Raw genomic sequence first — 14,689 nt, 5'->3', positions numbered from 1 at the left:
CCATTACATGACATTACGTGACATTACGTGACGTGACATTACGTGACGTGACGTGACATTACGTGACGTGACATTACGTGACGTGACATGACGTGACGTGACGTGACGTGACGTGACATTACATGACGTGACATTACATGACGTGACATTACATTACATTACGTGACATTACATGACGTGACATTACATTACGTGACATGACATGACATGACATTACGTGACATGACATTACGTGACATGACATTACGTGACATGACATTACGTGACATGACATGACCAGTGGCGTCGCCTGGCCTGGGCATCCGGGGCTTTAGCCCCGAATGTTTTTTCTGTAGCCCCGGACAATTCTCCCTCAATAATATAATACATTAACCGTGCTTTACGTGAACCTCATCATGACACGAGAGGACGGCAGCACTGTAATTTCCCGTGTTCAGTGAATGCAACAGAGGCATGACACCAGACCAATCGGAGAGTTGCATGGAAATAAACGTGTGCTTGTGTCATTCAAACTCGGCTGTGTGTGTGTGTGGCAATAGCGCATTTAGTGTGATAGAGAGAGAGAGAGAGAGGGAGGGAGGGACCGGTGCCAGCAGGGACCGTGTTGTTAGCATCTGGTTAGCTAGCTGCACTAACGGACATAAGGAGCTGTTTGTTCCACAAGAAGCTGGAGGAGAGTCCTCTCCTCTCAGACTGAGAGACTCAGGTGAGCTAAAGGACTCTCTGAGTGTTTAGATACTTAACTTTAGTCTAAGTTATCTCAGTGGGTCTCAAACGGTTTGGTCACAAATTATTCAAAAGATTATTTCCGCGGCACACCTTCATATGATCATTATAGTTATAAAAAAAATAAGAGAATAAAGGAAAAACAGTTATGAAATACTATATGGCAGTAAAACAAGAATAGAGTTTAAAAGGGGAGTGATTAGTAAAATATCCATAAAGAAAAAGTACATCTGTTTACAGTTCTGCTTCATATGGGTGTTGAGAGAGGTATCCATAGATCTCTTCATTTTGCTCTCAAAGTGCACCAGATTGATGCTTTTAACTTCAATATTTAAAAAAAAATCTTCCCGGGGGAGCATCCCCCCGGACCCCCTAGAGGAGGTGAGGTCCGCCCCCCACTCATAAAAAATACCACTTTACCCCTGCCTATATGCCGTGAGCTGATTATCGAGCCTTCATTGTAACCGTCGCGGGTGTACTGTGTGCTGTGTGTGTGGGGGGTGTTGCAGTAAAAAATGCCACTGTAGTGCCGCCGCCACTGTGGGCTAAGCCCCGAATGTTTTCAGGTCCAGGCGACGCCCCTGGACATGACGTTACATTACGTGACATGACATTACGTGACATGACATGACGTTACATGACGTTACATGACGTTACATGACGTGACATTACGTTACATGACATGACGTGACATTACGTTACATGACATGACGTGACATTACATGACGTGACATTACATTACATGACATGACATTACGTGACATTACATGACATGACATTACGTGACATTACATGACATGACGTGACATTACACGTCACTTGTTAGACGCTTTTATCCAAAGCGACTTACATACTCAATACTGTGGACAATCCCCACAGGAGCAGTTTGGGGTGAAGTGTCTCAGGGACACAACGACATGCTGACTGCAGTGGGGTTTGAACCTGTTACCCCCTGATTTGAAGTACAGCACACTATCCACTGAGTTCTGATCCCAGTCCAGTTCTGATCCCAGTCCAGTTCTGATCCCAGTCCAGTTCTGATCCCAGTCCAGTTCTGATCCCAGTCCAATTCTGATCTCAGTCCAATTCTACCAGTGACCCAGTCTTTGCTCTGCAGGTGTGCAGAGACTCTGATGAGGAGTGGACTCACCTGAACCCCCGAGAGGTCGACCCGTCCAGCGGAGAGCTGCAGTCCCTCCAACCCGGGGACCTGGACCCAGACCAGGACCTGGACCCGGACCAGAACCAGGACCAGGACAAGAAACAGGACCCAGAACAGGACCCGGATGAGAACCAGAAACAGGACCAAGGCAAGGGCCAGAACCAGGACAAAGACCTTACAGACCAGGTCCAGGTCCAGGCTCAGAACCAGGCTCAGAACCAGGTCCAGGCTCAGAACCAGGCTCAGAACCAGGCTCAGAACCAGGCTCAGAACCAGGTCCAGGCTCAGAACCAGGCTCCCTCGTCTGGACAGCAGGGTCCAACAGGTCTGAGGGAGGCGGCTCTGTACCCTGACATGCCCCAAGGTGACTACCTGTCTCTCTCTCTACCTGTCTCTCTATCTGTCTGTCTCTCTACCTGTCTCTCTCTCTACCTGTCTCTCTACCTGTCTCTCTACCTGTCTCTCTACCTGTCTCTCTCTCTACCTGTCTCTCTACCTGTCTCTCTACCTGTCTCTCTACCTGTCTCTCTCTCTACCTGTCTCTCTACCTGTCTCTCTACCTGTCTCTCTATCTGTCTGTCTCTCTACCTGTCTCTCTCTCTACCTGTCTCTACCTGTCTCTCTACCTGTCTCTCTACCTGTCTCTCTACCTCTACCTGTCTCTACCTGTCTCTACCTGTCTCTCTCTCTACCTGTCTCTCTCTACCTGTCTCTCTCTCTACCTGTCTCTCTCTCTACCTGTCTCTCTACCTGTCTCTCTATCTGTCTGTCTCTCTACCTGTCTCTCTACCTGTCTCTCTACCTGTCTCTCTATCTGTCTGTCTCTCTACCTGTCTCTCTCTCTACCTGTCTGTCTACCTGTCTCTCTCTCTACCTGTCTCTCTCTCTACCTGTCTCTCTCTCTACCTGTCTCTCTCTCTACCTGTCTCTCTCTCTACCTGTCTCTCTCTCTACCTGTCTGTCTACCTGTCTCTCTCTCTACCTGTCTGTCTCTACCTGTCTGTCTCTACCTGTCTCTCTCTCTACCTGTCTGTCTCTACCTGTCTCTCTCTCTACCTGTCTCTCTCTCTACCTGTCTCTCTCTCTACCTGTCTCTCTACCTGTCTCTCTCTCTACCTGTCTCTCTACCTGTCTCTGTCTCTACCTGTCTGTCTCTACCTGTCTCTCTCTCTACCTGTCTCTCTACCTGTCTCTCTCTCTGTCCGTCTCTTTCTCTACCTGTCTCTCTCTACCTGTCTCTCTCTCTCTCAGACCCCCGCCAGGTGGAGACCCTCTCCCAGATGTACTGTCCCTCTAACTACCTGTCTCTCTCTCTACCTGTCTGTCTCTCAGACCCCCGCCAGGTGGAGACCCTCTCCCAGATGTATTGTCTCTCTAACTACCTGTCTCTCTGTCAGACCCCCGCCAGATGGAGACCCTCTCCCAGATGTTGGCGATGGGTTTCTCAGATGAGGGCGGCTGGCTCACTCGTCTCCTTCGGGCCAAAGACTTCGATATCGGCGCCGCCCTCGACGCCATCCAGTTCCAGCCCCCCCCACACAGAACCTGATGATGTCACCGTGATGTCATCATTACGTCATGTCACTGCTGACGTCATCTGTTAAACCAGATTCAGATCCTGCAGCCACTTCCTGTCCTCTGAGGTCACTCTGATATAGTAACCAATCATCTTCTCGTTCATATTAACCTCAACGGCTCAGATATATAGACTGTCTAATTAATATATACTTTATCTAATCAATATGTTCTCTGATTGATATATACTTTCTCTGATTGATACGTACTTTCTGATTGATATATACTTTCTCTATGTACTTTCTCTGATTGATACGTACTTTCTGATTGATATATATGTTCTCTGATTGATTTGTACTTTCTCTGATTGATATATACTTTCTCTGATTGATACATACTTTCTCTGATTGATTTGTTCTTTCTCTGATTGATACATACTTTCTCTGATTGATTTGTACTTTCTCTGATTGATATATACTTTCTCTGATTGATACGTACTTTCTCTGATTGATTTGTTCTTTCTCTGATTGATACATACTTTCTCTGATTGATTTGTACTTTCTCTGATTGATATATACTTTCTCTGATTGATACGTACTTTCTCTGATTGATTTGTTCTTTCTCTGATTGATACGTACTTTCTCTGATTGATTTGTTCTTTCTCTGATTGATACATACTTTCTCTGATTGATTTGTTCTTTCTCTGATTGATACATACTTTCTCTGATTGATTTGTACTTTCTCTGATTGATATATACTTTCTCTGATTGATACGTACTTTCTCTGATTGATACGTACTTTCTGATTGATTTGTACTTTCTCTGATTTGATACGCCCTCTGTCTCACTGCTCTTTGTCCTGCTTTATGAATCTGAATAAAACTTGAGGCCCAGACTCCGGATGTTTTTTTATCACAGAAACATGATGCTGCTGTCAACAAGAATAAACAATCTGTACTGCTGAGATCAACACTTTAATGCACTTTAGGAACACACACAAACAAACAAACAGGGTCAGAGTGATACACAGACCGGGGCCCTTTCTCATTTATCTAATTCCCCTCCTCGACTCCTATCCTCGAGACTTAGGCTGCGTTTCACTTCGGTTAAATGGATTCCTTGCGTCCCTCACTTGCGTCATTTCCCTGCGTTTAGTCCCTGCCACCAGGGAAGCATGGAGAGACGCAAGGAAACCACGAGAAGCAGGGAAATGAGTTTAAAGAGCAATGGGACGTCCTTTCCTCCACAAACATTTGTATCATCTGTTGTAGACCCAAATACATTAAATAAAATAAGAACTCATTCTCAAAAAAGATAAACGCCATTCTTAAAATGTATAAACGAACAATAGTTTGATTAATATTGATTAGTGTACAATAGAAATAAAATAACTCAGAGAAGAAAGAGAGATATGTTATCTATCATACCCAGTTAGATTCACATTCATTGGATTGCACACTTAGTTTGTTTGTGTGAATATGTAGCAAATTAACATGTTAAATAGCGCTTAATGACTGACTGAATGGAAATGACAAATGAAAATGTAAAAAGCGATCATGAAAATGTTTCCAATAAATGAATAAAATTATCTTTGTCCACTTTGTTGTTCAGATAAATCACATATGTAACTGAATGATGCATTCATTGAAACAAAACACAGTATAAACTGAGGAGTTTCATGTGTTTTCTTCACTCCGCTGGGAAACTGCTCTCATGTCAAGAAGCATCAGATCATTGCATGCACTGCATCGTCCAATCAGTGAGCGATACACAGTAAGGGGGCGGGGCGAGTATCTGAGGATTTCATCGAAGGATGGTCTGGTGGTTCCTCGGTTATCGCTCCTCCGGCAAAAATAAGGCCATTGGGACGCTACTCAAGATGGCGCAGACAAATCAACTTCCGGTGAGACCAAGACCGAGGAGCGAGGAAAGAAACAGAGAGAGAGAAACAGAGAGAGAGAGAAACAGAGAGAGAGAGAGAGAAACAGAGAGAGAGAGAAACAGAGAGAGAGAAACAGATAGAGAGAAACAGAGAGAGAGAAACAGAGAGAGAGAGAAACAGAGAGAGAGAGAAACAGATAGAGAGAAATCAGCGCTTCCCTGATGGATTCACCCACAAAGTACTTCTTCAGTCTGGAGAAGAAGAACGGGCAGGGCAGGCTGATCCACGCTCTGAGGTCAGCAGCTGACAGGAAACAGCCAGATCCGGCAGAGAGCGGTGGACTTCTACTGCGACCTCTTCACCAGTGAAGTCATTTGCTTCAAAGGTACAGGTCTCAGAGTACAGAGTAGTCTTGGTTGGTTCTTTATGTGCTTCAAAGGTACAGGTCTCAGAGTACAGAGTAGTCTTTGTTGGTTCTTTATGTGCTTCAAAGGTACAGGTCTCAGAGTACCGAGTAGTCTTTGTTGGTTCTTTATGTGCTTCAAAGGTACAGGTCTCAGAGTACAGAGTAGTCTTTGTTGGTTCTTTATGTGCTTCAAAGGTACAGGTCTCAGAGTACAGAGTAGTCTTCGTTGGTTCTTTATTTGCTTCAAAGGTACAGGTCTCAGAGTACAGAGTAGTCTGCAGGAGTGCACACAGTAGTCACAGAATGGCGAAGTTTATATACAGGATAGGGCAGACAGAGTTTAGTGTAGCTAGCTCAGACATCTGGCTTCACACAGATGTCTCATATCGCTATAAATCACATGTGGTGTGACAGAAAACAAGATATGGAAGTTGAACATTTGTGTGAGGAGTAGTTTCAACATCAGCCCTGTGGCCTTGAACCCTTATAGGGGCATGCACAGGAAACGGCACATATCAGCAAAATGGTACAGTGGTGTAGACAATGTTTTTTAGAAGATTTGGTTTTACCATATAAGGTAACATAAGAAATGGCCAATACAAGACTGAGAGTGATACACAGACAGAGAGTGATACACAGAGAGTGATACACAGACTGAGAGTGATACACAGACAGTGATACACAGACTGAGAGTGATACACAGACAGTGATACACAGACTGAGAGTGATACACAGACAGAGAGTGATACACTGAGAGTGATACACAGACTGAGAGTGATACACAGACAGTGATACACAGACTGAGAGTGATACAGACAGAGATACACAGACTGAGAGTGATACACAGACTGAGAGTGATACACAGACTAATAGTGATACACAGACTGAGAGTGATAAACAAACAGACTCAGAGTAATACACATACACAGACTGAGAGTGATACACAGACTGAGAGTGATACACAGACTGAGAGTGATACACAGACTGAGAGTGATAAACAGACTAATAGTGATACACAGACTGAGAGTGATAAACAAACAGACTCAGAGTAATACACATACACAGACTGAGAGTGATACACAGACTGAGAGTGATACACAGACTGAGAGTGATAAACAGACTAATAGTGATACACAGACTGAGAGTGATAAACAAACAGACTCAGAGTAATACACATACACAGACTGAGAGTGATACACAGACTCAGAGTGATACACAGACTCAGAGTGATACACATACACAGACTCAGAGTGAAACACAGACTCAGAGTGATAAACAAACAGACTCAGAGTGACACACAGACTCAGAGTGATAAACAAACAGACTCAGAGTGATACACATACTCAGAGTGATAAACAAACAGACTCAGAGTGATAAACAAACAGACTCAGAGTGACACACAGACTCAGAGTGATAAACAAACAGACTCAGAGTGACACACAGACTCAGAGTGACACACAGACTCAGAGTGAAACACAGACTCAGAGTGATACACATACTCAGAGTGACACACAGACTCAGAGTGACACACAGACTCAGAGTGACACACAGACTCAGAGTGACACACAGACTCAGAGTGACACACAGACTCAGAGTGATACACAGACTCAGAGTGATACACATAAACAGTTTATAAATCCAAACTGAAATCCTCTCCGCTGTCAAACATGGAGGAAACAGGACGTAGGGGAAGGGGCCTAGTGGGGGGCGGAGTCTCACTGATCATAGAGGAAGCTCCGCCCACCTGCCAGTCAACACTGAGGGAACCAGCAGGATCCAGGCTCTCCTCACTGGTCAGAGGGTCAGAGGGTCTCCTCCTGAAGCTGGACTGCACACACAAAGAAGGTCTTTAAAGCAGAAACACTCTGATAGGACCTGAGATAATAACTGATGATGTCAGCATGTTACCTGTCCAGGTGTCCTGTCCTCCTGACCTCCTCTCTTCCTCTTCCTGTCAAACATCACAGACCTTACTAAAAGCAGCTTCCTGGATTCAGAATCACATCTTATAAACACAGACTGTTTATATGGTTTAATATATGCTGCATCAGATCATAACCCTGCCCCACAGTACAGTGCATCAGATCATAACACTGCCCCCACAGTACAGTGCATCAGATCATAACACTGCCCCCACAGTACAGTGCATCAGATCATAACACTGCCCCACAGTACAGTGCATCAGATCATAACACTGCCCCCACAGTACAGTGCATCAGATCATAACACTGCCCCCACAGTACAGTGCATCAGATCATAACACTGCCCCACAGTACAGTGCATCAGATCATAACACTGCCCCCACAGTACGGTGCATCAGATCATAACACTGCCCCACAGTACAGTGCATCAGATCATAACACTGCCCCACAGTACGGTGCATCAGATCATAACACTGCCCCACAGTACGGTGGGCATGATGCTGTATCAGATCATTTAAACCACCGTCACCTGTCAATCATGCTGTTGACATGGAGCTGCTGGCTGTCCATCAAAACATCCTCCTCCTTTGGCCCTGCCTCCTCAGGTGTGTCCAGGTATTTACTCCAGCTGCTCACCTGAGGCCGGCCCACCTGGAGGAGGAGAGGAGCATTAGTGTGTGTGTGTGTTCATGTGTTCGTGTTCGTGTGTGTGTGTTCATGTCTGTGTGTTCGTGTCTCTGTGTGTGTGTGTGTGTGTGTGTGTGTGTGTTCGTGTGTGTGTGTTCATGTTTGTGTGTTCGTGTCTCTGTGTGTGTGTGTGTGTTCGTGTGTGTGTGTGTGTGTGTGTTCGTGTGTGTGTTTGTGTGTGTGTGTTCATGTTTGTGTGTTCGTGTCTCTGTGTGTTCGTGTGTGTGTGTGTGTGTGTGTGTGTGTGTTCGTGTGTGTGTGTGTGTGTTCGTGTGTGTGTGTGTTCGTGTGTGTGTGTTCGTGTGTGTGTGTTCGTGTGTGTGTGTTCGTGTGTGTGTGTTCATGTTTGTGTGTTCGTGTCTCTGTGTGTTCGTGTGTGTGTGTTCGTGTGTGTGTGTTCGTGTGTGTGTGTTCGTGTGTGTGTGTGTTCACCTGTTCCTCAGGTTCCTCCTCTCCCTCCTGCTTCCTGTTAGAAACATTCAAACAGTGACTCAGCAGTTTTAGCTTTAGATCTCCTGCAGGTGACGGACAGGTGAGGAGTATTATGGGATAGGCTGGTTACCATAGTGACAAGGTGTGCTGCTCCTGGTCCTCCATCTTGGCTCCTCTCATGGCATTCAGTTTCTGAACGTGACGTCTGCAGTCGGCCCCGGAGCCCCGCCCAAACTCCTGCCAGCCAATCAGAGCACAGTCAGGGGTCAACTGACAGAATGACGTTTCTCTGAATGAATGAATGAATGATGCTAACCTTTAGCAGAGACTGTGGGTGTTTCTCAATGTCGAGTAAAGCTGCTTCAGAGCCACTATTTCAAGCATACTACGTCATCGAGTGCCGCCGAAGTACTGTTCCAATCTCCAGCATACTTGGAAATCTACCGAGCCTGGCGTACTCCGTTTGGAGAAATATCGAGGCTGCACATGTGTAGACTCCGCGGTCTTAAAATCCCCACAATGCTTTGCGCACGGACCAATTTCCAAAATCTTTGGCGGAAAATGTAAGGCGGGGCCTCTCATATGATGCACACCTGCACACTTGCTAGCGTGTTTCTCTGAATGGATGAATGAATGAGTGAATGAGTGATGCTAACCTTTAGCAGAGACTGTTTCTCTGTGTAACGGAGGTGATCTTTGGGGCCATAGATCTCGGCCTCCGTTACGGAGCTTCGTTGTTGGCGAAGTGTATTGATTTGTTCCGCCCTGCAACGTTGCACAGGAAGCGTGTGGTTGTATGTAATTTGTGCATCGGTTTGTCGCGATCTGTCTGTGTTTTAGTTTGTCTGTCTCTGTTTCCTGTTTTAGTTTGAAAAGTGTTCCCCCTCCCGTCTTGTCTGTTGCTGGTGATTGTGTTCACCTGGTGCCCTGTGTCGTCTCCTCCCCCCTCACCTGTGTCTTGTTGGTTTGATTGGTCCTGTGTGTATTTAGGTTCTGTTTTCCTGTTAGTCTGGGGCCCGTTCTCATTTCGCTAATTCCCCTCCTCGACTCCCCTCCTCGACTCCTATCCTCGAGACTTAGTCCCGCCCACAGGAGATGCGAGCGGAGGAGCGGAGGAGGGGAGCGGAGGAGAGAGGAGGGGAGCCGAGGAGAGAGGAGCGGAAGCAGCAGGCGGTTAGAGAAATGAGAACTCCTCTCCTCTGAGCGGTCATTTTAAAGAGACGTCCATTAAGCCCTCTGTCTGATGGACAGATGTGTTCATGATGACTTATATATTTACTTTGATTCATTCACAGTGTGGTATAATGAGACAATAACAGGCTACAGATGCGCACGCGCACACACACACACACACACACACACACACACACACACACACACACACACACACACACACACACACACACACACACACACACACACACACACACACACACACACACACACACACACACACACACACACACACACACACACACACACACACACACACACACACACACACACACACACACACACACACACACACACACACACACACACACACACACACACACACACACACACACACACACACACACACACACACACTTATATAAATATATACAATTTCAGAATCAAACAAGTATGAGAGCACTCTCATAATAACGTCACATTAGGGCTGTGCAATTAATCGTATTTTAATCGCAATTACGATTTTGGCCTGCCACAATTACGAAAACGACATCATCGAAAAAAACAATTATTTTGCTTTGCTTGGTTGTGACAGTGCAACATATTGGATCTAATTAATTTTGGTCTCATTTATTTGTATTTATCATATTTATATATGTTTAGTAGCTTGTGGAAGTGCGCTCCAAAATATTTGTTGATCTTGTTTATTGGTATTTATTATTTTGATATTATTTATTTAAATGTATCATTTATTTTTGTATTGCTTTTAAAGTTCAATAAATGGATGTTTTCAAAGTCAATGAATAATCGTATTTAATAATCGTGATATCAATTATTGACCAAAATAATCGTAATTATGATTTTTGCCATAATCGAGCAGCCCTACGTAACACTATCAGAGACTGGATATATCCCCCCCCCTCTCCCCTCTCTGGTCGCTAGAATGAGGAAAATAAATTACGGGCCAAAAGTTTTATTTACAAGTATTAAAAGTAAGCAGAGGACACCAAACCAACTGAGACCTGTCTGTCCGCTGCATCTACGCACACACTGCACCACACACACCTACACCACACACACACCTACACACTGTACCACACACCTACACACTGTACCACACACACCTACACCACACACACACACCTACAGCTCCTAAAGCATATAATCAGGCTACAGCCGTTGTGTATTTTATTTTGTGAAGCACTAAATGGTTTTAGAAAAATATCGACTTTGTTTGTAGATATCTACTAAACTAAAGCAAATAAAGAGAGTAGGCCTGTTATACTGAGTGATATGATATATATTATACACACTGCTCTGCTTTCTGCACGGACCTCACAGCTGTTCTCACTGTAAACATCGCGTCGCGATGAAAGCAGTTAATAAAATAATATCCAGGGGATGCATGCAGAGCTGTGATTGGCTGAGATCAGTCCGGCCGTGCGTCACGACTCTTTGAAACATCACTGTTGCCGGAAATGCATCCACGAAGGAGCCGTGGAGGACCGTGGAGGACCCATCAGTGTATCCTCGGTTATAGCTCCTCCAGAGAGCCTCCTCGACGCTCGATGCTCGGTCCTCGATGTGCATTTAGAGAAATGAGATGTCCTTCAACATGGCGCGCTAAAATTCATTTCCGGGTCACTACCGGAGGACCGAGGAGTCGAGGAGTCGAGGAGGGGGAATTGATGAAATGAGAAAGGGCCTGGGTGTGTGTGTGAGGTCCTTGCTGCTGGTGACTGTGTTCACGGGAGACAGTCATATTCAGGCTGTGTATCATGTAGTGTTAATTTCGTTGACTAAAACTATGACGAAATATGTTCGTCAACGACCTTTTTTTCCATGACGAAAACGAGACGATGACGAGAATGCACCGACGGCAGTAAGCAATAACTGTAACGAAATCAACATGCAATATCGTTGACGAAAGGTGACGAGACGAAAATGTAGTTTACTAAATAAAAACAATGCCAAAGTCTCTCTTTACTTTCGTTGACGAAAAATGAGGAGACGAAATATTATCAAAGATAACGTTACATCTCTGATAGTCAGCTTTTCTCCCAGCAGTTCCATTTCTGGTGCTGCGGCTGGGCAGCAGCTGTGAGTCTGTGCTGCGGCAGCTGTGTGTCTGTGCTGCGGCTGGGCAGCAGCTGTGTGTCTGTGCTGCGGCTGGGCAGCAGCTGTGTGTCTGTGCTGCGGCTGGGCAGCAGCTGTGTGTCTGTGCTGCGGCTGGGCAGCAGCTGTGTGTCTGTGCTGCGGCTGGGCAGCAGCTGTGTGTCTGTGCTGCGGCTGGGCAGCAGCTGTGTGTCTGTGCTGCGCGCGGCAGCACATTTGAATTACACCGGGCAGCGGCACACTGTGATCTGTCAGGAAGACTCGGCTCTAACTCATGGTCTAACTAACCTTATTTAACAGAAAATAAAATGGAAACAACAGGGCTTGGGAGCAGTGGTCGCTCTCGCTCTCCCTGCTTGGTCGGGCCGCTCAATAGTCAGCTTCACACTCTGAATGAATGAATGAGTGAATGAGTGATGCTAACCTTTAGCAGAGACTGTTTCTCTCCACACAGCTTACAGGTCCACTTGTTCACTTTCTTCACCTGACAGACACAGCACAGGGCAAAGTGTTCAATGATAAAGATCAACGTTTCATTTATATTATGCACTTAATCACTACATCCACCCACCAGACTCCCACGAGACCCCCACCAGACCCCCAAGCATTGCCCAAAGAGAGAAAATTAGATGAAAATAAAGAATTGATCCAAGAGAATCTAAATGAGGAAGAAAAGCCAAAGAAAGGAGAGATTATATCAGGACTTTTAGTTTAGTTAATCTCCCCTTTTTATATGTATTTATGTATTTGTATTAGTGTTTTCCGTTAGTTATTGTAGTGTTTTTCTGAAAAGGCAGTTTATTATTTATCCAGTAGGGGGCGGTGAAGCCGCCTCTGAAAACCCCAGAAGAAGAAGATTCAAATGTGTGTGAGATGGCGTGTTTCCTTTATTTATGTGTGTGTGTGTGTGTGTGTGTGTGTGTGTGTGTGTGTGTGTGTGTGTGTGTGTGCGTGTGCGTGTGCGTGCGTGTGTGTGTGTGCGTGTGTGTGTTACCTGTTGGACCTGGAAGCTCTGACAGGTGAAACACCGGAGCACGAGGAACTCTTGACCCATGGTTCTGAATGTTTTCAGTTTGAACCGCCGTGACACGTGATACTGACGCGTCACACCCACGTGACACTGACGTCTCAGCCGAGCCGAGCAGTTTCCGGTTTATGATTTGATGCAGTTTCCTGAACAGCTGTTCAATATCAACCTGAAATCGTGTCGCAGCAACAGAGAGGAGCTCAGATAAGAACAATAACAATAATAAACCTGTATTAATATACATTAAAACAATAGTGCTTTTTATATTAAATATATTCATCTACTTTTCAAGGCAAGTTTATTGATATAGCACCTTTCAGCACGTGACAACTCAAAGTGCTTTACAAAATAACAACAAAAGACATTTAAGAATAAATACAGCAGAAACACATTATTAAATGGCATTTAACAACAGGCATAAAAAAGAACAGCTCAATTAAAAGCAGCGGCAAATAGATATGTTTTCCGTCTGGATTTGAAAATAGGAAGTGTTTCAGCAGACGTGCACGATTCGGGCAGTTTGTTCCAGATAGTCGTAGGGTTGCCAACTTTGGGTACCTGGCTGGAGTGAGATTTTGATATCATGGGTTTAATTCGGTTTAATTGCACATATGCGCACGAAATGACTGCTATCGTGTCAACAGCGGGACCATAGCATAGGATATATATACAACATATACAAATACACAATAATGGACACAGACTACAGTATAAAGGGCACACAGTTTCATTCACCAATGAAAGTCAAACATGTTTGTTTCCACTGTTTTATTGTGTGCCTGTCGCGATAAGCAATTAATTGACTTATCGTACGATAAATAAAAATGAACTCGATAACTTTTCTGACCTCGATAAATTGCCATTTACATGAGGATGTGACTCGCAGTTTGAAAGGATGTACTTGAATTATTATTATATATTATCATTATGTCAGTGGTCTAAAATGGTCATACAACGGTGCCGACAATATTATCGTTTATCGCAATAATTTCCGGGAAAATTTATCCAACAAAATTAATTATCGTGAGAGGCCTTATACATGAAACACACACACACAAACAAATCTACAGACTTACTCCAAACTGCCAAATATATTAATTAACACACTCTCACTCTCATATACTCTTTGACTCTATTTTGGCCTAGTAGAACAATAAGCAGCAGACTTTTACTTTTTTATCATTTCTACTGGATCTTAGATCTGCACATGCGCAATACGGGTCGGCAGTTGCGGCTCCAGAGTATTTTTGTTGGGTAATCTATGGTAGGGCTAACCCATACAGTGGTGGGGCTCAAATCAGTATTTGCAATGTAATTACATACACGCTCCCCCCGACAGTGAAACGCCACGCGTAAGGTTTAGATTATTTCCCTGTCTCAATCCAAATTGAAATGTATGAAATAAAAAGGCACATTTGTCTTGTAGAAAATAAAAAGGGCGACCTGGAGCCAATCCTGCAATTTCCCCACAGGTGAAAGAGTTGACATGCTGAACACCCAACCCCTGCAGGGGGGTCTGGGGGGATTTTCCCCCAGGAGATTTTTTGAAATACTAACATAAAATACACATTCTGGTACTCTCTTGAGAAGAAAAATAAATAAATCTATTACTACACGACATATTTAAAAAAATGAATGCCATA

General features: G+C 44.7%; 2 protein-coding genes across 2 annotated transcripts in view; one reads left to right on the top strand and one right to left on the bottom strand.

Annotated features, from left to right (window-relative positions):
- Positions 1 to 4,297, top strand: part of sqstm1 (sequestosome 1) — a 9,384-nt gene extending 5,087 nt beyond the window's left edge. Inside the window, exons 8-9 of the mRNA XM_034122513.1 lie at positions 1,844 to 2,252; positions 3,286 to 4,297. Of these exons, the coding sequence (XP_033978404.1) occupies positions 1,844 to 2,252; positions 3,286 to 3,437 (561 nt within the window). The 3' untranslated portion in view covers positions 3,438 to 4,297. The remainder of the gene's footprint in view (positions 1 to 1,843; positions 2,253 to 3,285) is intronic.
- Positions 4,298 to 6,466: 2,169 nt separating this feature from the next.
- On the bottom strand, positions 6,467 to 13,169 carry mrnip (MRN complex interacting protein). Its single transcript, XM_034122514.1, has 7 exons — positions 13,014 to 13,169; positions 12,444 to 12,503; positions 8,862 to 8,968; positions 8,732 to 8,765; positions 8,142 to 8,263; positions 7,599 to 7,641; positions 6,467 to 7,518 (listed from the first exon to the last, which is right to left on the bottom strand). Exons 1-7 carry the CDS (start codon positions 13,071 to 13,073, stop codon positions 7,321 to 7,323), a joined length of 624 nt encoding a protein of 207 aa, XP_033978405.1. The 5' UTR covers positions 13,074 to 13,169; the 3' UTR covers positions 6,467 to 7,320.
- Positions 13,170 to 14,689: the final 1,520 nt, after the last annotated feature.

This window comes from Trematomus bernacchii, unplaced genomic scaffold, assembly GCF_902827165.1.
Source record: "Trematomus bernacchii unplaced genomic scaffold, fTreBer1.1, whole genome shotgun sequence".
In the NCBI taxonomy this organism is placed as follows: Eukaryota; Metazoa; Chordata; class Actinopteri; order Perciformes; family Nototheniidae; genus Trematomus; species Trematomus bernacchii.
The sequence above is the reverse complement of the archived record's forward strand: the minus strand, read 5'-3'. Positions and strand labels throughout refer to the sequence as shown.

Bases quoted from the DNA above. Each gene is read 5' to 3' on its own strand.
- mrnip (XM_034122514.1), bottom strand. From the start codon at position 13,073: ATGGGTCAAGAGTTCCTCGTGCTCCGGTGTTTCACCTGTCAGAGCTTC. The intron at 12,504-13,013 runs GTAACACACACA...TGTGTCTGTCAG, and splicing joins AGAGCTTCCAGGTCCAACAG to GTGAAGAAAGTGAACAAGTG. The intron at 8,766-8,861 runs GTAACCAGCCTA...TGTTTCTAACAG, and splicing joins CAGCACACCTTGTCACTATG to GAAGCAGGAGGGAGAGGAGG.